The sequence below is a fragment of the Podarcis raffonei genome, chromosome 6 (genome assembly GCF_027172205.1).
Source record: "Podarcis raffonei isolate rPodRaf1 chromosome 6, rPodRaf1.pri, whole genome shotgun sequence".
NCBI lineage: Eukaryota > Metazoa > Chordata > Lepidosauria > Squamata > Lacertidae > Podarcis > Podarcis raffonei.
The window spans coordinates 96,612,199-96,638,713 of NC_070607.1; the positions used below are offsets into that span (position 1 = coordinate 96,612,199).

At 49.1% G+C, this 26,515-nt stretch overlaps 1 protein-coding gene across 3 annotated transcripts in view; it reads right to left on the reverse strand.

Moving 5' to 3' along the window:
• Positions 1–348: 348 nt before the first annotated feature.
• The window catches only part of BCL2L1 (BCL2 like 1), a 51,973-nt gene continuing 25,806 nt past the window's right edge, over positions 349–26,515 (reverse strand). For all 3 annotated transcript variants that reach the window (XM_053394669.1, XM_053394670.1, XM_053394672.1), the window contains exon 3: positions 349–3,184. In XM_053394669.1, the coding sequence (XP_053250644.1) occupies positions 3,047–3,184 (138 nt within the window). In that variant the 3' untranslated portion in view covers positions 349–3,046. The remainder of the gene's footprint in view (positions 3,185–26,515) is intronic.

Consider the following 26,515-nt stretch of genomic DNA (forward strand, 5'->3'; position numbering starts at 1 on the left):
CAACTCCCATCATCCCTAGCTAGCAAGACCAGTGGTCTGGGATGATGTGAATTGTAGTCTGAAAACAGCTGGAGACCTCAGTTTGGGAAGCATTGATCTAGATTAATATCCTAAGATTCTTGGCTTTTGCCTTTCATTTAAGTTCATCTGCCTGCAAAGACGTGTGAAGCCATCAAAGGCAGCAGAATAGGACTTTATGACCTAGCACAGCCTTCCTAAGCCGAGAGGCCCTCTTCAGCCATTTTGGACCACAGCTCCCATCAGCCCCAGCCAGTGAAAGGGGCTCTCAGGGGAAAGGTGATATAAGAGGCAGCAGGAGAATCCCAAAAAGCAAACCGGGCCAGGTAATTCAAACACCACAGTTTTATTGGTGGAACTGAACTTTCATCTTCAAATCAAACTCTTTCTCCTAATAGGGGGTGCAGGTGGGGCCTGAACACAAGAGGGATGGGCGGGCGAGCTCCAGGTTCAACATTCACGCTTTAATTCAAAGGGGCCAGAGAGGGCGAGGTGGGGGGAGGCTCCCGCTGCCACGTGGGGGGGCCCCTGCGCTCCCTTGCCCAGCCCCCGCCACGTCCCATCCTCGTTGGCCGGTTTGTGAAAAATGAGGTTAACTGGGAGGAGGGGAAGAGCACAGTCAACACACATAAATACAGACATACAGTTAACAAAAATAGTATTATTGTATTCACAACTGAATAAAAACTACTCTCCGATATATACAGCCGAGCATGTACAGGGTGGCGGGGAAAGGGGGCAGGCAAGCCGCACAAGGGATTCGGACAGGACAGGCGGGCATTGTGAGGTTATGTCATAAGCAGACTTGACGTTAGAGCAACCCAAGGGGTTCAAAATGGTGCGACCCACAGAGGGAGGGACCGGGCATTTTGCAAGGGGCCTCCCCCCCACTCCCCCCCCGAGTCAGAACCAGGAATGGGAGCTTGCGCATACCCCCCCAACCAAGCCCACCCCTCCCCAATTCCCTTGGCTGCTGCAGAGACCAAGAGAGAAGAAGACTCCCCAACCCCAAAGGAAACATCGCTTTCTTTTCCTCTCCCTACGGACATTTCTGAGTGGCCTGCAGAAGCGGCTTCTGAGCATGGCTGGCTTTGAACACCCAAGGCCCCCCCAGTGCCCCATCCGCCCCCTTCGACCTGAGGACCAAGCCCCCATGGCTGCAGTTAGGAGAGGGGTGGGTGATGAATGTAAAGCACTGAGGTGGCGCTGTCAGGCAAGGCCCAGCCTTGTGCCTGGGGCTGCCCTGCATCTAGAACACCCACTCCCCGCTCTAGGGAAGCCCACTGTGCTAGACCGGCTGCTGCCCCCCACCCACACAGCTCTCCCACTTGCAGGGAGGGAGAAGAGAAAGTGCTGGCGCGCGCACACACACACACCAGCTAAATCTGGGGTGGCAGGCAGTGGGTGGGAGAAGCAATTTCTGCCACTCTCTGCAGAGCCTTGGGGAAGCGGACGCACGCCCAGGCAGGCAGGCAAACACAAACACACACAGACAGACACAAACCACCTCTTCCCATCAAAAACACTCTCTGCACAGCCTGGTCCAACACACGCTGTTGATTTTTGCTCTTACTGGAAGTTCTCTGGGCTGCCGCCAGGGAGAGTCCCCGGAGAGCCAGCCTAGCAATTAGCAGCTGATCATAAACACCTTCCAGAGGCTGCTCCGGCTAACGGACTCTCCTCTCCCTTCCTGGCAGCCAGTCTCTCTCTCGCTCTCCCCCCGCCATCTTGCGCCTGCTCTTTCCTTGTAACCGGCAGAGGACGGGCTTCTTCTCATTGCAGAGGATGGGAGGGGAGGCGTCTCTCTCTCGAGAGGGGGGCCGGGGAAACGGAGACGTGGGCCAGGACCATGCCCAAGGAGCCAGTGCAGCCACCCCCAGCCACATTGGGGACTATCAGCCACCCCAGAAGGTCAAGCAGGACAGATGGGGATGGGGGTCATTACTGAGGGCATGGGAGTCTAAAGCGAGTGCTCTGGACTGCAGTCCTCACTGCCAAAAGCTCCTTCCAAAGAGAGAGGCTTGTCCGCCCCCCCCCCCATGACTGGGCTCCATTTCCTTCAGGTGTGCAAAGCAAACACTGGCCTGAATCTTGTGGGGTGCTGAGGATTAGCACAGGGCTGGGGAGACTCCCTTAGAAATAAGCTTGGAAGGGATGGACACGAGACCCGCGGCAACACTGAGACCCCTCTTGACTGTCCACTGGGAACAAGGGGAGGCGGATAAGTTTGGGAATAAGAGGTTGATAGTGGATCCTGCCTTTGACTGTTCCCATTCCAGGGCTCCCATGCACTTGCCCCATCCTTCCTCCTGCCCAGCCAAGCACTGCCCCACAGAACAAGGGGGTCCCTCAGAGAGGGCACCCCCTTCTCCTACGCTCACTGCAGGGTCCCCTCTTTGGTCATGGGAGGGGAACCCTCAACGCACTCCCACATGCAGGAAGCTCCCATGCAGGTCAGCACAAAAGGAGCCTCTCTCCATCGGACTTGCTGACCTCGGAAGGGGTTTGCAGCGCTAGAGCTCGCTAACCCAAAACGACCCACGTGGCAGAACACACACACACACTCACACTCTTCCTGGAAGTAAAGCAAACAAGAGCCAGGCCTGCCTTAGGGGGGCTTTTAAAAATAATAATAATCAACCACCAAACGAAATACCAGGAATGTGAGTAAAAGTGATTAAAAGGAGCAAGGGAAGGCCGATCCTGGGGGCGGGGTGGGGGTTGGAGGCACAGCACCCAAAGGTGAGGTGGGGAGGGGTCCAGGTCCCTACGCGTTGGAACAGTAACCTGGGGTTGCTTGGAGGTGTCTGTGGGGCAGGAGGCACCAGAAAGAGGTCTGTGAGTTGTTGGGGGGGAGGGAGAGGATGACACCTGGGGTCAGAGTGGGGGGTTTGCTACATGGAGGCCCACCCCCCGTCTCCACCCCCCCTGGAATGATCGCAAGGCTGAGGGACAGGATGCGCAGCGTGTCCCTCGGCGACGGAGCACAGGCCGAGGCGGGTGGTGGCGGCGGAGAGTCCGTCTCTGGCTATTTGCGGCTCAGGAGGGAGCCGAGGAGGACGACCCCGGCCACGGTGGCCCCCGTCCACAGCCACTTGTTGAAGCGCTCCTGGCCTTTCCTGCTCTTGGCCGCGGCGTCGTTCCCGTAGAGGTCCACAAACCTCTCCTGGAAAAGAGAGAGAGGGAAAAAGAAGAAAAACGAGGGTGAGATGTGAAGCAAGGCAAAAAGTTTCATAGACAGCTGAGATCATGGGTGGCAGAATGAGACCGGGAAGGGCAGTAGCTCAGGGGCTTCACCTGCAGAATGCCCCAGGCTCAGCTAACAGCAGCATCTCCAGGTAGGGCAGAGAGACACCCCTGCCTGAGCCTCAGGAGAGCAGCTGCCAGTCACTGTAGGCAGTACAGATCTGGAGAGCCAATGGTCTTACACAGCGCAAGGCAGCTTCCTGTGCCCTGTGTTCCAACATGCATGAAAACAAGGTTCTTCCTACGTGGTCAGGAGGCGAGGAGGACTGCTCTGGCAGCTCAGGCAGGGAAGAGCGCCGTGAGCAGTACTGAGTTGAAGCACCACCTCAGGGCTCCAAATGGAGGAGACAGAATGATCTGGTGCAATTTAGCATGTGCTCTCATGTGGGACATGGTGAACAGGAAGCCCAGGTCAGGCTCTGTCACAGCACATCCTCAAGGAACGGATAAGTGATGCGCAAAGTTTTATAAACCACTATTCATTAAAAAAAAAGTATCAGAGAGGTTAACGGCAATTGTACATGAAAGCATACGGAAAGTTGGACTCAGAAATCAGCAAACTGTTGTGGAAAGATGTATTCTTAATAGCCCGCTTAAGCCTGAGAATCAGAGAGATGAGACAAGCCTCCGTCCACCCACCCACTTCACATTTCTTCATCAAAAGGTTAAAAGAAGCCACCGTCAAGAGCCTTATTTTCTGGAGTGTGGCTTTAACTTGGGCGCAGCTGACAGCATAAACTGTGTCGTTTGAACTGCACAAAACTCGCAGCAAACAAGTATCGAAAAACAGCCTGAGAGAAGCAGACAAGCGGCTGCAGTGAAGACACCTGAGATCCCGTCTAAGGTGCCCTGGAAATCTCCTGCACTGACCAAGTAAGAGGCACTGGTGGCCTGGAGCATCTTGGTCCTGCATTCCATGATTTGCAAACTGGCCTCTAACACAGACAAGCAAATTGCCTAGGAACGTCGAGAGGACTCTTGAAGGATCCTTCCTCAGTATCTGTAACGATATCAACAGCACTTCTAGCACCTGATCCTACAATTGTGAATTATCTGAAACCAGGATTCACTCTACTTGCCGTATTTTTCCGTGTCTAAGATGCCCCCATGCATAAGACGCCCCCTATTTTTGGGGACTCCAAGCTAAGAAAAGACCCCTCAGCACTACCCGTGTATAAGACGAGCCCCAATTTTAAACCTAATTTTTTGGTAAAAAACCCCTAGTCTTATACATGGAAAAATACGGTTAAGTTTTTAAAAATAATAATAATCAACATTTGGACATTTGGACATTCAGACATTTGGAATACGGTCCACCAAGCCAGGGCCAATTGCATTCCACACATCAATGACTGCATGGCCTAATAAGCACATAATTTCCTCTGACTGCACAACTGAATATCCTGCAGCATCACAGTTTCCTTCTTTTCTGCTTTTTTTTTTAAGCTTCTAGTCCTTAAGCCTGCAGAAATTTGAAAACTTGGGCAGTGCTTGGTGAAAATGCCAGAAGCTAGAGGAAGTTTGAGCAGGGCTTCCAGTTGCTTAAAGGTTCAGGGTTGAAACAGATGCAATAGAGATGCCACAAGCCCACGTCCCTTCCCAAAGCCAAGCAGAAATTATACAACAGAATAAGCAAATATGGGAACATGCAATCTGTACAATATATTTGGGACTGCAGGATTTGGGTTTTGCCCCCACCGACTTTTGGGTGGGCACAATCCTTTCCCTTAAAGTCCTGCACAATCTTCCCCCCCCCCCCAGGGGAAGCAGTTTGCTGCAGAAAACGCTTGCTGATTCTTTTGGATCAGCACTGCAGAAGGGTGCTGGGTGGGGAAGAGACAGGGAAGTGACATTAGGCAGTTTCTTAGCAACGGCTCAGAATAGATGCTTTTGGTGCTGACATAGTCTATCTCTTCAGGCCCCTTCTGCCCCATCATTGGGGAAGGAAATGACTGGGAGTTTGCTTTGCGTTTCGCAGGGGTCTATTAGGCAGACTTGGCATCTGAAGGGAACCAAAAACCACCAAGCCCAACCCACTGCGCAAAAACACAGGACCCCCAAGCCCCGGAAAATCCAGGCTCTTAACATATGATCAGGAGAAGCATGAGGCATGTTTCTGGACCCCCTGGTGGGAGTGGGCGGGTGCACTAACACAAGCGGTACCGTGCCCCCCACCTAACAGAAGGATGTAACTGTCTTTTGGGGTGAAGGATGAATTTCTGCGGTTTCCCCTAATGGATATGAATTTGATGACTCTGCATTTTTATACAGAAAGTTTCAAGTATTCAGAATACTTTGCATCCCAGTGATCCTTGCAAGGTTAACCAGTATAATGAGCCACATGTTGTGCTAGAGGAGACAGCAGGGTGTAGGGTGTAGAGAGGGGGGGGGAAAGGCTGAGCCTGACCAAAGAGTCTGCTCACTGCGCCACAGAGGGGTTAGCAAAAAGGGCCTATTTTGCTTCTTCCACTGAAACCTGAAGCAGTTGTCCAGAGGAACTTTACGGAGGGATCAAGGGACTGTTATCATCTGTGGGCAGAGCAATAGGGCTCTCCAGAGTCTGCTGTGAATTGTCTGCAAGCCTCTTGAAGGACAAAGTCTTCCGCTTCTGCGGTGACCTTCATGCCGCTGTGACTGCAGGATCGGCTGAGGTGTCCAATGTCCGCTCTGAGCGAGTGCTGTGGCATCAGTTTCAGTTTCTGTGGCAGGACGATGATGTAGCAGCAATGCATCCGCCAACGTGAACGCCTGACCTTTGCCTCTCTTGGCTGACTAAAACTAGCTGGGTGCATGTGTGCTTGACCAGATGGGCCCAGGATGTGCGTAAGGTGCCGTTATGTGAGCCGTCTTCGAAATTCCCGAGGTGCCAGGCACATTTTGGAGTGGAGCAGGTCCAACTGCAACCATGTGGAGATCTCTGCATGCCAAGTTGGCAACTGACATCTCCATCTATCCGGCCCTTCCAGTTTTCGAAAGCAGGCAAGCAGGAGAGCTTATTTATTGCATTTATATCTTACCTTTCTCTACTAAGACTATTACTATTCGCTTCCCTTAGTTATTCCCTACAATGACCCTGTGAGGCAGGCTAGGAGGATGTAACTGGCCCAAGGTCACCCAGTGAGCTTCATGGCTGTGAGGATTTGAACCCTGATCTCCCAGGTCCTAGTCCGACACTCTAACCACTGCACCACCCTGGCTTCCTAGAGTACTTCTGCTATGGGACAGCTACATAAATAAATATGGGGAAAACAAAATATCACTTAGAGATGGATCTGAAATATTTCCCTTGAAGCTTGAATTTGTTTTATTCTGGATTGTTTTATTTGATGTAATGTGTTGCAAACCACTTTCAGATTTTTTCCTTTAAAATATAAAGCGGTATAGAAATGAAAGGACTAAAAATCACGACAACAATAAATTCCACTAGCGGGGGGAAATGGCACCTAGACATTCCACCTAGACTGCAAACTAGGTTTAAGGTGCCATTTGGCAATTAGCTTGTATATCTGAGTTTCTAACACTGTCATCTGATGAGCAGTGATTTAATTCTGCTGCCTTGGCTGTGCAATCCTGTTCTCTGTGCAGAAAAAGCAGAATTAAACCCATCAGCTGGTAAAACCAGTGTGTCAGCTGACAGGTAGGTGGCTATGGTTTGGAGAAAATGGCCTCATGAGCCAAACTGGACTCCCTGGCAGGCCAAGGTTGGACCACAGGGCAGCGATTCCTCACCACTGATGCAAATGGACAATTGCCAAGAAAATCCAACACGGTCACATCTGACTTCCAAAGAGAAAGCTTCCCAAAAGTGAGGGGACTGGTAAGAAGGAAATTGAAAGGAAAAGGATATATATATTTCTATTACACACACACCATTGTGTGAGTGCTTTGCAAAGAGGGACCTACAAAGCAAAGTGCTGAAATGACAATCCCCAGTGAGTGACTTTATACAGCATATTATGTACCAGCCTTCCCCAATCTGGTGCCCTTGAGATGTTTTGGACCACAACTCCAATCGACACAAGCCAGCATGTCCCCTGCAAATGTACCTAAATACTCCTCAGTTCATTGTCTGCAAATGGGTGAGAGGAACATTTTGTTCCGCACTATCAAGCTGTCTTAATTTTATGTACGTGCTGCTGTCATTTTAAATTGTTTTTATGCAGGAAGGATGAAAGTTGAATGTCCAAAGAATGTTTTCTCCCTGAACATTTGGAATATTTGTGAACATTCCAAGCTGTCTAATCAGCTCAATTGCTCAATATCTCTAACTGGTATACTGAAAACTGAAGCAACAACAGATAGCAAACAAAAAATATTACAAAAATTCACAGGTACATATAAAAATGTCTGCATTAATATAAAGTCACTAATACAGTGGTACCCTGGTACTCGAATGGCTTGGCTGCTGTACAAATTGGCTCCTGAACACTGCAAACCCAGAAGTGATTGTTCCGGTTGTCGAACGTTTTTCGGAAGCTGAACGTCTAACGCAGCTCCTGCAGCCAATTGGAAGCCGCACCTTGGTTTTTGAACCGTTTCGGGAATTGAAAGGACTCCCAGAACGGATTAAGTTCGAAAACCAAGGTACCACTGTATATATCAGGCTTCCTCAACCCTCCAGATGTTTTGAGACTACAATTCCCACCATCCCTGACCACTGGTCCTGCTAGCTAGGGATCATGGGAGTTGTAGGCCAAAAAACATCTGGAGGGCCAAGGTTGAGGAAGCCTATGATGTATAAATCAATATCAATTCATTATCCTTCCGGCACACCCTCCTTCCCAGCCTCCGCGTTCTTACCCAGGGTGCTAACAAACTCCCAGCTCACCCACAAAACTCCCACAAAGAGAAGAGTTCCTGGAAATAGCGGACATCACCCTAGTCTCTCACTCTAGACTTGTTTTTTACAGGCAGCTCAAGGTGGAGGATACTTCTTCAGGCTGCCCACAGCCGTGTCCCATTCAGCTGCAGTTCCAGGTACAGTAGGTTAGCTGAATTTCCCAAGGGGTCCAATACATGAATTAATGCCTGCAAATTATTTATTCCACGAACGAGGCACAAAATTGATGTTTTCTTCGATACAAACTTTGAGGCACTTATAGACACAGGCCGGGGAAGCACAGTACAGGCTGGATTTCAGGACGGAGGGTGCAGCTACCGAGAAAAGGCAGAAAGGCTACAGGCACTTGGAACACAAGACCCATCACGAGTGGGGCAGTGGGAGGAAAAGGCACAAGCTGGAGGCAGGAGGCACACCACGAGGCCTGGCCGTGCCGAAAGCGGACAAGCTGTGCTCAGTATGAGGCTGCAGGGAAGAGAAAGCGGCACTTTGTTCTGGCGGAAAGAAACATCCGCAAGGCATCTGACCCATTTGCCAAGCTGGGGGGGGGGGCAGGGCGGGGATACCCTGAGGACAAACACCACATGAATCCAGTGCTTGGACAAGTCACCCCTTGGTCCAATGATTGAAAGATGTGCCAGGATAACCCACCAGAAAATGTACTGCACACCCCTGGCCCCACTGAGACGTTCACCACAACCCTGGCTGCCCTACGGGTGCGTCTTTTCGCAAAAAGCACAGGGGAATGAGAGAAAGAAGTGCAATATTATCCAATTAAAAATAAAATAAAATAAAAAACAGCCAAATTACAATCCAATTTATTGGATTATGATTTGATGGATTTGTTAACTGGATGTTCTTATTGGAAAACTAATAAAAATGATTCATAAAAGAAAGAAAGTGCAATATTATGCAGCCTGCTGATTTCATACATCCCTTGAGCGCTTGATGAAGCCTTCCCTTGGCCTCTGCTACCAAGTGCCTTTAAGCCTTTCTGCTGAGGTTCTGCAACCCTCTCCAATTTGGTAAAACGCTTTCTTGAGTCCGATGCCCATATGCGAAGGGCTGGTGCAGCCCCAAGAAGGACAAGGCCCATGACTTCATCCCACAGAGGATATGGTACTTCTGCTAACGCAGCCCAAAATAGCCAGGCCTGTCGCCTGTCCCATCCCTCCTTGCCACAAGATCTGTCATATGTCTGGCTCATTCTTAGTTGGTGATCTTTTATAACCCCCAGATCCTGCTCAGCAGATAAATTCTCCACTCTCAATCCCCAGTCCCCACCGCTGTTGGCCAGCTGCACATTTGAACATTGCCTCCAAGTTCAGCAAACAGTCGAACGACAGCAGAGCGTTATCCCCGGCAGCCCAGCGCTGTTATCAGTTCTTCCATGAACCCGGCGGGGAGAACAAAGGAGCCACAGTGCTGTCTCTGGGGCTTTGCCCAGCCTTGGGAAAGTTTCCCAGGATGGCATTGCAGAGAGCAGTGGGGTTGATTTCCTTGGCTTTCGCCAGCTCTCCTGCCGAGGGACAGAATGCAGAAGAAGGTGCAAACCTGGGCGATTCTGCAAAGCCGCAACAGGCAGTACAGTGGTACCTCAAGTTAAGTACTTAATTTGTTCTGGAGGTCCGTACTTAACCTGAAACTGTTCTTAACCTGAAGCACCACTTTAGCTAATGGGGCTTCCCGCTGCTACTGTGCCGCCGGAGCCTGATTTCTGTTCTCATCCTGAAGCAAAGTTCTTAACCTGAAGCACTATTTCTGGGTTAGCGGAGTCTGTAACCTGAAGCATATGTAACCTGAAGTGTCTGTAACCCGAGGAACCACTGTAATGCAAAGTGGATTCATCCATTCCAGACTTTTCAAAACAACCCCTAAAACAGCAATTTAGCATGAATTTTGCTATCTGAAGCGTATGTAACCTGAGGTACCACTGTACAACAAGCTGATTTATGGTGCATTTTCCGGGAACCAACCTTGGAACAGGGAAAGCAATACCTTAAGGGAGCCATACTTCGCGGAGTATGTGCAATAGTGCAACATCCTCACAGTCATCTAACACAGAGCCTACACTCAAATGTCTGGGTCTGGGGTGCGCGCGCACGCATGTGTGTCAAAAGATGTTGCTTCTAGTCAGGTCTCATTCGTGACCTGCCATTGGAGAGCTTCACCATCACCCCAGCCTCATATTGCAAGTGAGAGATGGTCAGCAGCCCTGGGGCTTCTTCTCTTCTGAAGTCCTGACCACTTGAGGCCAGCTATGGAGCCCCCTCTTTTATGCCCCACCTCCCCATTTAGGAGGGAGCTTGCTTCAGGCTAGTGGCGATGGCTGTTCCCTGAGATGGCCCCACTTCTAGGAATTTCCGTGCCTACAGAAAGAGACCTGCCTGACTCCTGCTCTGCAGTCATTTAGCAAAGTGGCTTAGAGCTTCTTGCTGGGCACTCGGTGAGAGGTTGTTGATTCAGTGAAGCTGTGATTTGGGGCTGTTGGGCTTTTCCAACTAAATCCTATGCTGTTTTCATTTTGGTTTTAAATGGCTTTTATGCCTCCTCTAAGCTGCCTGAAGTGAGTATCTGAAAGACAAAGTGTGACTCATCAGATAGGTAGGTAGGTAGCACCCAGGAACATCATTCACACTGACCTCTCACCTGCCCTTAAAGTAATTAAAGTTAAGAACATAAGTACATGAAAAGAGCCTCGCTGGATCAGGCCAATGACCCATCTGGTTCAGCATCCTGTTCTCACAGTAGCCAAGCACATGCCCATTATGGGAAACTTGCAAGCAGGATTTGACCTTGCTTCTTGCAAGCAGAAGCATCGTTGCCTCTAACTGTGGAGGCAGAGCGTAGCCATCCTGGGTAGTAGTGACTGACAGCCCTCTCTTCCATGAATTTGTTTAATCCTCTTTTAAAGCCATCCAAGTTGGTGACCATCTCTGCCTCCTGTGTCAGGAAGTTCCATAGTTTAACTCTGCGCTGCATGCAGAAGTCCTTTCTCTTATCTGTCCTGAATCTTCCAGCTTAGGAGCAGAAGCACCTCTGGCTGTCTCTCTCTCCAGCCTCTGACCTAGGCAGGCATTATTGGGATTGTTCCCTGGACAGATCAAGGGCAGCACCTGTCATTTAACAGACCTGGAGAAGCAGGGATCTCCCCCTCCTCTCTCCACCCGCTCCCCCTTTGCAAGACCAAAACCTCAGCAGGGCTCCCCGGGCTTCCTGCAGAACTGCCAAAGAACTGTGCCACGCACAGCAAGGCCACCGATGACATCAAGAGCTGCAACCGTTGCTAAGGGTGCTGGGAGGTGTTCCCAGCCTTGAGGTCACAGGGGCGACCGACAGACAGCTAGCTCGCCCAATGGCTTGTGTCCAAAATCCCCACTCCGGCTTCGGAACGTGCAGAACTCCCTCCCTTTTGTTGTCATAGCATCACTGAAGCATCTCAGCAGGGTCTTCCGCCATCATTTCGTCACAGCCCACTTTGGCAACCCATGTGAACAAGAGGCTGGAGCCCCTTCCCTAGAAGGAAATGTTTAAAGCATTTGGGGCATTTGTGTTTTTAAAGAGTGTGGGCATGGCAGAATTTTATAAAACTAGGCCTGATGTGGAATAAGCAGGCACAGTTTTTCTCCCTCTTTAAGATATATCATCAGCATCGGCAACAATTACCGGTAGTTATTGCCTTCTACACTGTCATGTCAAGGTCATGCACAATCAAAACAGCAAAAAGAAAAAAGAAAAGTTTGAAACTCAAATAGTATTAGAAGTGGGAGTTATCCAATGAAGCCAACTGACAGGAGATTCAGGATAGTCCAAAGAAATAATTAACTCATGTGTAAGAGGTCATGATGACCACTAACTAGGTGAGGTGGTTTGGGGGGAAAGGCTAGGCCTAAATTCTCCAACCTGGTGTGCTCCAGAGGTTTTGGACGACCACTGGTCCCTACACCTGTGCTTGCTGAGGCCGACAGGAGTTGTGCTTCAAAACATCTGGAGGGGACTAGCTCTCAGCTGGGAAGGTTTGTGGAAGCCAGGTCTTTCAACAGCTGGTAGCCATGGTAGGGAAATGGAGCCTCCACACTCAGAAGCCGACTACCAGATGCTGGGCACAAACCACAGCAGAGGCCTATAGGCTGCTTGCAACGTTTGTGGGCCTGCTAGGGGCACCTGGTTAGCTACTATGAAAAGCAGGATACTGGGGTAGGTAGATGCCTGATGCAATAGGGCTCTTTTGCAGGACTTCCCGCCTCCAGTCCAGCTTGCTGTAATCCCCCAGATCCAATTTGGGCCTCTTCCACCTCATCACCGGTCACAGCGCCAGTTCCTCAAGCATTGCCAGGCCAAGTCATGGGGGTCTGCGCTTTCAGAAATCTGACTCAAGCAAGAGTGGCTGCAGGGAGTCCCAACTGATGCCAGCCCTGCCTGCGCCCACGTGCTGCTCTGGCCATCTGCCTCAGGTTGCCAGATCTCCATTTGGCACAAGGAGGTCTGAAAAGAGCCATGTCTATGGCGTTGCATGACAGTCGAAAGCCCCCTAAGCCTACAGTGACCCTGGACAGGACTCTGCGCTTCTCTTTTATCATGTGCATGATGCTTTCAACCTGCTGTTTTAATAAGGCACCCATTGACAGCAGTTTAGTAAAATAAAGCACTACCATTGCGGTTTTGCTGGTGAGGAGCAAAGGAACAGAAGCTAAGAACTGCTTTGCAGGATAAGAACAAGGGCTTGAACAGTGCGGGCAGATCATAGCCATTCTGGCTAGTAGCTATCAATAGCCCTGCCTTACTCCATAAATGTTTCTGATCCTCTTTTAAAGCCATCCAGGATTGTGGCCGACACTTGTCTCCTGTGGGAGGGAGTGCCATAGTTTGAATATGCCCTACTTGAAGAAATATTCCTCTGTCCTGAATCTTCCAACATCCTTGCACTGACAGGACATCTTAGGTGGATACTTAGGTAAAGGTGAAGGTAAAGGACCCCTGACAGTTAAGTCCGGCGCTCATCTTGTTTAACTGGCCGAGGGAGCCGGCGTTTGTCCACAGACAGTTTTTTCGGGTCATGTGGCCAGCATGACTAAGCCGCTTCTGGCGAAACCAGAACAGCGCACGGAAACGCCGTTTACCTTCCCGCCGGAGCAGTACCTACTTATCTACTTGCACTTTGACGTGCTTTCAAACTGCTAGGTTGACAGGAGCTGGGACCGGGGAACGGGAGCTCACCCCATCGCGATAATCTAGGGCAAATCATTATCTCTCAGCCTCAGACCTCTAAGGAGAGAGCAGCAAACTACTCCTTTGGGCTGTTGTAGAGATCAATTCACCAGGAACCATATAACACTCCTGGGTTCTGATTTAAGAGGCACAATCTGTGGCTCCTTCTGTTGCTCCAGAGAGCGCTTACAACACAGCTGAGCTGGTATAGGTGCTGCACAGCTGTTTGTGCATCTTGTGATTTTTCAGATCATAAAAGGGGACAAGCAGATGGTCTTCTACGAGTATTCCCCCCACCCTGCCCTTTGCACCTTGGTCAATGTTGCAGGTGCTCCTGTGGGAAGCGAGCTGCAGTAACACCTGAGCATTTGCATCCCACTCTTCAGCCAAAAAGTCTCCCAGAGCAGCTTACATACGATCAAACTGACCACTGAGCAAACCAGGACGGCACTTTTGAAGTAGATATCCTGACTCCTCTCTTCTGATCTTACTCTGCCCACACTCACACAGAGTTGAGATACCATTCCCACACATATAAAGCAGCCTCCCTCCCCACCAGCCTGGTGCCATCCAGATGCTCTGGACTACAACTCCCATCAGTTCTGGTCAGCGCAGCCTGCAAAGGCTAAGACAGGGGTCTGCAACTCGCGGCTCCGGAGCCGCATGTGGCTCTTTTACACCTTTGCCGTGGCTCCGGGGCGGATACTAGCGAGGGGAGGAGGCGCATTGTGCGCCCCGACACTCCCCACTGTGGCGGGCGCTGTACTGGCTGTGACGTCGCATGGGGGCGGTGTGTGCGTTAGTCATGCACCGTCCCGACGTCACCTTCCCGCCCGCCCGCCCACTACATTGTAAGGGGCATGTACGCTGGTCACTGTTTTGAAGGGGAGTGAAGAACACACACACACAAAAAGGTAACTTCCTAATTTAACGTTTATTTCTATGAGGAGGAGTAATTCTGAGGGGTCAAACAAAGAAATAATAAAAAAGTAGTATGCTACAACAGCAGCAAGAATACTTATTGCAAAGTACTGGAAGATGCAAGATTTACCCACTCTGGAAGAATGGCAGATGAAGATGATTGACTGCATGGGATTGGCAGAAATGACTGGCAGAATCCGTGACCAGGGAGAAGAGTTGGCGGAAGAAGATTGGAAGAAATTCAAGGACTATTTACAGAAATATTGTAAAATTAATGAATGTTGAATGATGTCGGATAGACATTAAGGGGTTTTTAGCTGTAATGCTTTGAGATAAGGATTTGCTGAATAAATAATTTGAATTGGAATACAAGAAGGGGAGGTATGAGGAGGTCAGGGAAATATGTCATTGAAAACTAAGTATTGTGAACTATATGTGTTTTTAAACTTTTTTACTTTTTGTTTGTATAAAAATTGGAAATTTTAATAAATATCTTTTAAAAAAAAGTGACAAAAAAGTTATTTTTATAATGACGAGTTTTGCGGCTCCCAGTGTTTTTTTTTCCTTCGGAAGCGTGGCATGATGTCTGCAAAGTGGCAAGACATGCAGGGCTGCACATTTGCAGAGTACAGGCTGGGGAGGGGGGAGGAGAAAGCGGGATGTCAGCAATGCTTAGGTTTCAGGCAGGCAGGGAGATGCTTTCCCTGCAGAAGACAGGTGCTGGGGCCGGAGAGCCCTCTGGATAGAATCGCGTTGTGTGGAAGAGGGAAACGGAAAAGCAAGGCAGCCTGTCTTGTGCTGCGCATCAGACTGTGGGGCTGCCCTCACAACAAGCACCCCAACATCTTGCTCTTGCCCTCCCACTTTCATCTAGAAATACACAAAACCTGTGTGATGTCACTGCATCACACTCGTGGTTCCCCTCTTGGCAGCAGGGGCACAGAAACTCTGGGCAAGGTGGCCAAGGACAGCCTGGCTTCTGGATCAGGCCAATGGGGACTCGCCTGGTGCAGCATCCTGCTCTCACAATGGCCAACCAGATGCCCCAAAGAGAAGCCTGCATGCAGGACCTGAGCACAACAGCACTCTCCCCACTGGTGATTCCCATCAACTGGTATTTGGGGAGCCACCACTGAAAAGTCACCACCCTCCGCACGTCCCTTGGAGGGGCCTAGAACAAAGGGGCTCAGATGATGACTGTGGGGCCCGAGTTGCTTCATGTGAATAGAGGCAGTCCTTGTAGTATCGGGGTCCTGGGCTGCATAAGGTTTAATAGGTCAAAAGCAGCACTTTGTATTGGGACTGGAAACTAAGGAGGCTTTTTCTAACAAACGAAGAACCAATCTGATCATTTCTCAAATATGAGTACAGTGGTACCTCGGATTACATACACTTCAGGTTACATACGCTTCAGGTTACAGGCTCCGCTAGCCCAGAAATAGTGCTTCAGGTTAAGAACTTTGCTTCAGGATGAGAACAGAAATTGTGCTCTGGCGGTGCGGCAGCAGCAGGAGACCCCATTAGCTAAAGTGGTGCTCCAGGTTAAGAGCAGTTTCAGGTTAAGAACAGACCTCCGGAACAAATTAAGTACTTAACCCAAGGTACTATATTTAAACTCCACCTACCAGATGCAGGCAATCCATCTTCACCTGATCAAAACCAACTGCTCTGGTCCACCTGGCAGCCCTACTTTGAGTTATCAGTCATGGTCACTTCATTTTTATTTAATTTTTGCAACTTTCTGGTTGAGTGTGTGTGTGAGAGAGAGAAGGTGGGCCGAGAAGCAGTAAGGAGCAACACTGGAAATAAGAATGGAAGACAAAATTGTGCATGTTCCCATATTCTCGTACTTAGGCTGCAGTCCTGTACCTGCTTAACATGGGAGAAGAAGCCCCACTGAACTCAAGGGGACTTACTTTTGAGTAAACATGTATGGGACCCTGCTGTCAACTTTGCAAACTGTCATGGGTGCTGCTTGTTGCTACCATCCATTTGTCCTGAAAGACAATGGAATGTGCCTCCTCTGCTGATAAAAATAGAATTTAAACATATTCCCTCTACAGGTAAATACACACACACACACACACACACACACACACACACACACAGTGGTACCTCGCAAGACGAAATTAATTCGTTCCGCGAGTTTTTTCTTCTTGCGAGTTTCTTGTCTTGCGAAGCACGGTTTCCCATAGGAATGCATTGAAAATCAATTAATGCGTTCCTATGGAAACCGCTTGCCGGGCTGGCGGTGCGGAGAAGGGCTTTTCTCCCCACCGCAAGCCTTCAGGACAGGTCCGGGAACAGAGGGGAAGGCGCGCTGCGCTTCTCCTCTGTTCCCGGAGCTTGCGGGGCTTGCGGTGAGGAGAAGGGCTTTCCTCCCCACCGCCAACATTCAGAACAGCATTCTGAATGTTGGCGGTGGAAAGGAAAACCCTCCTCCCACCGCAAGTCTTCAGGACAGGTCCGGGAACAGAGGGGAAGGCGTGCAGCGCTTCTCCTCTGTTCCCGGGGCTTGCGGCGGGAGGAGGTCTCTCCGCCCCACCGCCAGCCTTCAGAGCAGCCTTCCGAAGGCTGGCGGCGGGAGGAGGTCTCTCCGCCCCACCGCCAGCCTTCGGAGGAGCCTTCCGAAGCCTGGCGGGGGGAGGAGGTCTCTCCGCCCCACCGCCAGCCTTCGGAGCAGCCTTCCGAAGCCTGGCGGGGGGGCGAAGGTCTCTCCGCCCCACCGCCAGCCTTCGGAGGAGGTCCAAGGACAGTGGGGAAGATGCGCTGCGCTTCCCCGCTGTCCCCGGAGATTTCCCTATGGGCTTTCCTCTTGCGAAGGAAGCCCATAGGGAAATTCGTCCGGCGAAGCACCTCGAAAAACGGAAAACTCTTTCTTCTTGTGAGTTTTCCGTCTTGCGAGGCATTCGTCTTGCGAGGTACCACTGTATATATATATGGAAAGCAAGCACAACTAAAATAAAGAAGGCCTGGCTATAAGAATAAAACAAGTATAACTACTTTAACATGGTTTAGGGGTCAGATTTGCACTATTATTTCAAGAACAAAGAAGTATCAAAGGAGAACTTGTTTTAAATAAATGATTTAAATTGCCTCTTTTTTCTTGCTGCTTTAAACCAATCCACCCTGTCTCTAATTAAGCAACGTGGAGAGTAACTGGAAAATTCTAATGATAAAGCCAGGAGTAACACCTATCCTGAAATCATTTGGGGTCAATTAATGTGACCCATCCTCTCGTACAGATTTTGGGGTGCTGGATCCAAATATTAATGCCATTTGGCCATCTGACACTGCCTTTTGTGGGAAAGAACTAAGCGCTGTCATATCTTCAGAGAGAAAATAAGATCCACAAATCGTCTGGGTTGCAAACACATGTGACAGAAGTGACTGATAGAAGAAGAAGAAGAAGAAGAAGAAGAAGAAGAAGAAGAAGAAGAGTAGTTTGGATTTGATATCCCGCCTTTCACTCCCCTTCAGGAGTCTCCAAGCGGCTAACATTCTCCTTTCCCTTCCTCCCCCACAACAAACACTCTGTGAGGTGAGTGGGGCTGAGAGACTTCAGAGAAGTGTGACAAGCCCAACGTCACCCAGCAGCTGCATGTGGAGGAGCGAAGACGCGAACCCGGTTCCCCAGATTACGAGTCCACCACTCTTAACCACTACACCACACTGGCCCTCAAGAATGCAATACCTGTTTGTTAGGGTTGGTTTCTTAAAATTTGACATACACTGACATCCAAACACATGCGGCGCGCGCGCGCGCACACACACACACACCCCACAATGCATTTATTACACCACAAAGGACCGTTACCCCAGGGTCATACGTAAGTGCTCTCACTGTAGACCTTGTGGCTAAAATTACAAGGAATTGTGAAGTTCCCTGCAACTTCCTCTGACCTCATCAAGTTAATTTCTGAAGAAATAGTGGAAGGATGCCAAAAGACTGATGTAACCCTGTCAAAATACATATTAAAGGCACCTGAAAGGAATATATGAAAAATGACCAGTCTACATTCATAGGTTCTCAGAGTAGACTTCTTATGACATTTCCCAACTGCCACAAACGATATCAACAGGAAGCAAAACGTCTGATGTCATCACGAGTGATGACCAAAACAATGCTTCAGCCAATCAGGAAGGAAGGGAAGTGTATGTTTCATAGTAAAGTGGCTATTTTCCAATAAAAGGAGAAAGCACTTCGCCGAAATCCGGAAGAAGTTGACTCAAGAGTTATACCATATGCTTTACGTCAGAAGATTCTTGTGTATGAGCAGCCAAGGAAACATTTTTTTGGAAATACCTATGATTAGACAGACATGTGCCCCATGTCAACTGAGTCTAACATTACACACCCACCTCTCCAAATACTGTGCAGGCTCTGATGGCTTCCCACAACAGCAAGGATTATTACTGGCTTTCCTGGACATCATGGATGGAATAAGGATAGGACAGTCAAATGCGGCCAAAACCTGTAACTTTATTATTATGATTTATTAAATTTCAATACCACCCTTCAACCGGGGATCACAGAGTGGTCTACAATATAAAAACACAAAAATACATACCATAAAAATAAAAACAATAACCCTCCATTATTATAATTATTTTTTAAAATAAAAATAAGCTTGATGAACGGACAAAGTTACTTGATGGAAATAAATAAACAGCTTCAGAAGACTTAACCTTTGGTATTTGGGTTCAGAGACCCAAGCATTTTATCAAAATGAGACTGGTCACAACCATTCATGAACCAGGTGAAACTACCCTAAGTGTGCGGCTGGGCTGGACCGAAAGCTTATCTTTCTCTGGTTTCCGTGCACAAGACTCTTTTGAACAAAACACAGGCTATGGGATGAATTTAAAAAGAAATGGTGTCCATCAACATGCAGCTGTACCATTTCAACCACAGTTTAAGAAAAACGAGACTACAGAATGATTTGCCAACTGGCATAAAGGAGGTTTGGGGAAATTTGCTGATTGGATTGGCGACAATCAGATAAAGTCCACAAATCAAACGAAGGAAGGTTTAGGCCAGGCATCCCCAAACTTGGCCCTCCGGATGTTTTGGGACTACAATTCCCATTATCTCTGACCACTGGTCCTGTTAGCTAGGGGTGATGGGAGTTGTAATCCCAAAACATCTGGAGGGCCGAGTTTGGGGATGCCTGGTTTAGGCAATGCGGAATTTATATTATTTTAGTATTTTCGGATTAAAGACTTTTGAAAAATCGCTGGATGTGAACTCAAATGAAGATTAAGGCAGTTAAATAATTTTGAAAAATTATTATGGCAAAAAAGGACAAAGAATTCCCAAATATATATGGGTATAGGACACAGAAAGGGAAAAGATTACTGGGACATTAATCCCAAAGGATATCTGGAATTTTTTCTCTAAATATACTGCATTATTAACATGGAGAGATGCAATTAAACTTTGGGTAGTGTGGTATCTAATGTCATCTCAGATATCTTGAATATATATATGACAGGAAGAAAGGACAAGATGCTTGAAATATGGAACAGATAGAGCAGATTTTATCCACTGTTAGTGGAATTGTTCCAAGGCTAAAAAGTATTGGTTTGAAACTGCATCTGATATAAGCTATAGAGAAGCATCTCCCCTCCTCTGCGTGTTCCGCTGCTGCTATGGAGCAAAACTGTGACCCTGCAGGGGGCTCAAGCTTGGAAGTTTTCTCTGGCTCGGAACTTTATTTGCGCCAGAGTAGAATTCAGGGGTTTCCAGCACTTGCCACTCCCTTTCATAGAAGCATCACCAATCCCCTGAAGCTTATTTCAGGGCCTTAGCCTGGTGAATTTCCCTGGCGTCTCCACCAACCCTCTTTGCCCTGCGATGGCCACCTTACTGTACTTTCAAAGGCAGGGCTTGTCTCCGATGGGAGCGTCCCGCAATGCTAGAATCTGCATCACCACCCAACTGTGACAGACATGCCAGTCACGCTATGCTTCAGTGTTTCGTATCCTACCCCACGCCTGTTCCTTTGGCAGGTATGCCCGCATGCACACAAAAAAGATCCCAGGAGTTTTTTGGGGGGAAAGCAAAATATCTGTAACAGCTTGGCTACTTAAATTTTGCTTTGTTTATTTGCTTTCTGCCTCAGGCGTAGTCCACAAAAGCCTTGTGATACAAATAAAAATATCCTGTGCATTTAGGTTAAGCAGTGGGGAAATGAATGGGTCGTCATGCAAAGGCCGTTCCTCTGCATCAGCTGATCCCGCCAGAACAAAGCAGTTTGCCTCCCAGGTGCCCCTCTTTGCCTTTCAGTTGCTGTTGCTACTGACCAAGAGGGTGACTCTTCAAGGACACATCTAGCTCCTTTTTGCAGAGGCACCTTCTTCTCTGTTCCCTGACTGGGCTTGCAAGGCCCTTCTGCACCCTGCATCCCAACAAGCCCCTCCCCACACCAGCTCCCCACACACTGACATCTCTGCTTCCGAGAGGGAAGCTCCAGTCCTTTGTTCTCCGTGGGGCCAATAGTCGATAGTCTGTGGGACAAAGGAAGGAAAGGGAGGGAGGGAGGAGGGAGGAGGAGACCCAGGAAAACCCTTCTTTTTTGAAGCAGCTCCTTCAAACAATAGCCCATTGTTCCAGAACCCATCCCACCTGCCACACCCCAAATACCCTTTGGCTGCTTGCTCCTGAGGAAGGACACACACACAAAAGGAATCACTTGAAGGTTCAGGGCCAGAGCTGATGACTCTGGAAAGCAAAGACTACCAGAGCAGCAGTGCTAAGCCCTCTGGCATGGCCAACCGTGCTTCTTCCCATAAGCTGATTCTTCTGCAAGGAAGCTGTCACTCTACTGCTGCTCCAAGCTAACTTTTTCCAGGCACCCGCCAACTTTGCTGCCATTACTGGGTAACCATTGCCTGGCCGAGGAATCGAAGAGGGGGTTTCTGTATCCACATAGTCAGTAGTAACCTAATGCTGACAAGCTTACTTCAGCGCCTCGTCTCACAAGTACAAAAAATATTGCTTCCATCAGAGAAGTGTTGTCGCCCAGTGGAAGAGAACATGCTCTGCATGCAGAAGATTCCAGTTTCAGCCAACGACCTGATTCTGTTTAAGGCAGCTTCCTATATGTTCCTATGCTCCCAGAGGAAGCCAAAGGTGATGGTGCTTTAAAGATGGGGATAACAGTTGGGAAGAGCAAAAGGAAATTCCAATTTCAACTAGCTCCTGTGCATGCTCTCAGCCTAAGAATCATTTACAGTGGACTCTTGTGATCATGCTCTGTGTGCATTGAAAATGTGGCAGTTTGCCTTGCCATGCAATAATCTTCAACAGGAAGAAAACTCCCATGTGAAGAGATTATTGCCATACCAATGGGTTGTTTACAGGTTATCTGAAACCACAGTTCATTCAGGCACAGAAGTGCAAAGTCTTAGAAGTTTATTTCTTTGGGGGATTTTCGCCATATCAGTAAGACTGTCCCCACCCCATGGCTTACAAGCTAAAAGACATGACACAAAAGGAGGAGGAAGAGGAGGAGGAGAAGAAACTAACTCAGGCACCGGTTCTTAGTTACCAAGTTCTCAAAATGACCAGTTGGAATGGAAAGTAATTTCAGGAGAGGAGAAGCCCAAAGTTCTTGATCTCAGCCAAGCCAACAGAGGGGCTGTGTTTTCCTTTGTTGCAGCCTAGTGGAATGGCTGCTGCCAGGGTCCATATCCTGATGGAGTTGCCTTCTCAACACAACTAATGGCGGCCATCACTTCCTCTACTGCAGCCCGAGGAACCCGATGCTGAAAAGGACTCCTAGTGAACTATCAGTGGTGAGGTGGTCCTAGTGACTGGGGAGTCTAATGAACTTAGCAGAGGCATCCTGAACAAAGTGGGGCAGAGCAAAACCCACTGAAAAGGAGATACATAGCCAAGCTGAAAGATAGCAAGCATAATGGGCGAGGGTTTGCACAGGGGCCTTCTTCCTTCATCTTCACACTGCTCCTCTTTCCTCACTCTAGGCAAGTACTGTATTGCTTCCGTGGGTCTGCCCAGCACCTAGCACACAGTTGGCACCAGATAAATGTCAAAAACTTTTAACAGCTTGGGAGGGGAAGAAGAGGGGGCATCAGACGCAGAACACTTCAAGGCACAAGAAATGCTGGGGAGCAGCCAGCCGGCTTGGCTTTGTACAAGTTTTTGATTCTAGATGGTACTCGCGGAAATCAAGTTCCAAGAAAGTTCTCTTTCTGAGAAACAGAGCTCTTGCTGAGTTGGAGATAAACGCCTTCCACCAAGAGCACTATCAAGAGCCGCCAGCTCAAGGGACTGGGGAGGGCAGATGACATGCCCCCCCCCAGCTTCAAAACTAGGCAACATGCAGGCAGCAGGCAATGGCTGCCCCTTGTGCACACCAGACAATGTCCCAATTCTATTTTCTGTGGGTTTTTTGGTGGAAGGGAAGGCCCATTCTTACAACGCATTTCCCTTGCATCATCACCTCTTTCCTGGATCCGTGCTGATCTTCCCTCCCTTAAGGCTTATGTCCACATAAGGTTGGGCAATGCCAGGGAGGCTGAGCGTGGGGGACAGGGCTGGCTTACGTGTTGCACTCCTCGACAGGAAAAGCAACACTCTACTGTCATTCTGCAAAGCAGCACGCACGCTGATGATGCACTGAGGACAATCGCAATAAAGCGGAGTTTGTGCAAAAAATAAAAGGCACCCACATGCCAAATTAGGCAGGAGCTGCATAAGGATGCACAGCAGGGGGGTAGCATTTCAGTCCATGTACATTTTTATAGTACAGAGCCAAGGCAAAGCAATTAGCCCCACTTTCAACTAATGCTACTTTCAACACAGGTAGTAATGCTGTGCCCATGTCGCTTCCCAACAGAGGTGGTTTGTCATGAGAGAACCTGGGAAGGCTGCCTCAGGTGGCAGATTTGGGGTGCCAATAAAGGTGCTATCCATAAATTCATCTGGACAAGTTCTAGTGCTCAGCACCTTTCCATAATTGTCCTGCTCTTTGCTTGTGCCACATTTTCTGTGGGGTGTGAACGTTGTGCTGTGTATAATTATTTGCAGAGACTAGTTGGAGGGAAGCTAGCACAGCCATGGGTACCTTTACTGCTCTAGGATTCCAAAGCACACCCACTGCTAATATGTGCTAGAAAGAGCAATAAAATAAAGTCTGGGATAGCTCAGCAGAGGATGAGAATCTTAATCTCAGGGAAAAGGTTTGAGCCCCATGTTGGGCAAAGGATTCCTGCACTGCAGAGAGTTGGACTAGATGACCCTCATGGTCCCTTCCAACAATACAATTCTAGGGTTCTGTGACGATGCTACAAGTGTTCACAGTAGCTGCTTAGTTCTAAAGATCGGACGGGGCATCCCCACATACTGCTGTAGCTGTGCATGCTGGGAGAAAATGATAGCACAACGCTCAGACCTTAGTGTGATCTAGAAAGCAGTTCTGAGGTTCATCACAACTGCATTCATTTAAGCCCCACTGAGATGGGGGTGAAGCCCATTTGCCCCCTCCCGAGTCCACACAAACATCTCAAAACACATTCTGAAAACCAAAAATGCAGAGTGGGGCTAGCAAGAATAGGTCCTCAAACTGAGCCAGCCTGAAGCCACAGAATCTAGCAGAACCCATGTTTGACCTTTGGATTCTCCAGCCCAGAATTCAGGACCCAAGACTTGTCTGGACAAGTCCAGTTACATCTACCCTTCCCTTTATCTGAAAGGAAATGTTTGGAATTCCTGAGTTACTCAGTCAATGACTCGTGGTAGCAACAGCTTGCCTTGCTACACAGAGGGTGACTAACCCACATGTCAATTTGCACACTCACTTGCCAAGGGACAGGATGTCCTGCAACAGGCTGCAATTCTAAGTGGGTTCACATGACTGAGCTTTTCACTCCATGGCAGAGAGCCACATGGATTCTGGCACAGCAGAGTGCTCCAAGGAGTCTTTCAGTTGCCGGCCTACCTGAGCTCCACAGAATGGAGGCATGCCAATCTCAAGACGGCCTTGCAACTGGAGTGCACAGTGTCAAGACACTTAGACACCAAGACACCAAGCTTTGTGGAGAAAGGGTGGGGTGAAAGTGTCATAATAAAAATGGCTAAGCAGATGAAAGAGAGGGCAAAGTTGGTACAAAACACAAAGCAGCACCTTCCTTCCCCACCTCCTACCGCTCATATCAATCCTCAACTTTCTCCTCCAAGAGCCCAGGTTGAAAAGATGGGATAAAGTTGTGTAAACCACATCTGTGCTGCTGTGAGGTCCAGAGGATGGAGAGCTGGCACCAGATACAGAAGACATGAGTTCAAATCCCAACCTCTTTCAGCAAGGACAATAATTAACTCGCAATCACAGATTTATAAAATGTGGGAGGCAGGATCCTGGGCCTGAACTAGGAGCGCTCTTCTGAAATCCTTCATATACTTATTGTGGGATAGGACAAATTGCTTTAAAAAATAGATATACTTTGAGGCCAACAATGCAGTGGAAAATCCTCATTTCAGGGAACTGGCACCAATAGGACAGGTGCAAGGAGGAGCAGGTACCTGCCTCTCTGTCTCTGGGCATGTGAGTTGAGTGTGCAGAACAGAGCATGGAGCGATGTGCTGCATTGCAATGTGTGCATGCGGCTCGGTCAGCAAGGTGGGTGGGCGTCAGGTAGCATGGAGCAGGTGCCTGCTCTGGTGCGATGGCTTTGTGGAGTGGGTGTGTAGCACAGGAAGAAGAGCCCCTCCCGCAGTGAAGGAAGTGCCAGCAGTTCAGAGGAATCGGGGAGGTTCGAGGATCAATGGAGTTCAAGCTGCAGGAGAGGATGGGACAGAGTCCAAAGGCAAATGCCAAAGGCCTTTCACACAGAACATTCTCTGCCGAGGAGGGAAAACAGGCTGGTCCGAGCACCACGCCTCAGCGTGTCAACACAGACGACACCCCTGCTTCCTCCTCAGACAGCTTGCAGAAGCAAGGCAGCAGCACACACAGGAAGCTTGGGGACTTTCTGCAGCCCCCCTCCTCAAAGACCCAGCAAATGACAGGCAACTCCAAAGCAACTGAGCGCTTGCAAATGCAGGAAGGCTCTTTGCTGCTCTGCAACAGTGTGCTCAAAAGAGAGAAAAATGTGACGATCAAAAGACCTCCTGAACCATCCACGGCTTAGGGAAATGTTTATAACTCTCTTCCTGTCTCTCATAAACACTAACAACTGTTGTCACTATGTGTTTTGGTTAAATTGGTATCCCATCCTTCTCAGGGTGGCTCCTTTTCAGTGTCCCCTGGTCTCCGACCACAGCTACGGGAGGCATTCTGGTGCCCGTCCAACCAGCCATGAGAAGACCTTCCAAAGCCTCACCTGCTCTGGCAAACGTACAATCTGCCAGTCAATGCTGCTTGTTTCAGCACATTCCTGCCCAAAGGAAAAGGTGTGCAATTGGACAGGGGCCAAATTCTTCCAAAGATTTTGCACCTGGCGGCGTGGCCCACGCCTTGTTGAATCTGTCACAAAAGGTTTGATGTACCACGGCGTGGGCCTCCATGCAAGGGCCTTGACCCACAACTGCCCTGAAGTTCAAAGGGCCTTGCCCCCTTGGACAGAGATTTGGCTGGGATGGTCTTGGCTGCCCACCAGGCTCCTTCCATACTTCCAGCAGGCCCTGGAATAACCACATGGAGGCTGAAATCATTCCCCGCCCTCCTCATTATCCTTCAGATGTGAACCAATGTGCCTTTGTTAACAAAGAGCTTACCAGCTAGGCGTGGAATCAGAAACCCTGCCAAGGCAAAATCCTGGCAACCAGGGCAGCCCCAGGGGGCAGCCAACTCTGCTTTGGGACAAGCCTGCTGGGTGAAAGAAAGAAAAGAGGTGGGGCGAAGACAACAGAGCGCTTCCTGGAACGCCAAAAGAGAAGGTATTCTCAGGGCCCACAGCTATATTCTCGTGAAAGTGTCTTGAGAGAGAGGGTTTCCCTTGCTACTTCCAAATGGTCCCACTCTACCCCTCGCCCAAAGCCAAGGGCCAACAGCTACCAATTATCTACAGCTACAAACGCCTTTTAGTGCAGCAGTTACGAGAACAAGCTGGGATATCACCATTTCAAATATTATGTCAGGCACAAATTTTGGGGGAGCCCCCATCTCTTGGCCCCAGGCGCCACCACCTGCAATGTCGGGATGGCCAACCTTATAAGGCTGCTGCAAGGAACACTGCAACAAAGTACTTCGGGGAAAGCCAGGAAAAAAGTGCTATGTACGTCTACCATTACATCCTTCCAGCCTATAATCCTCTTTT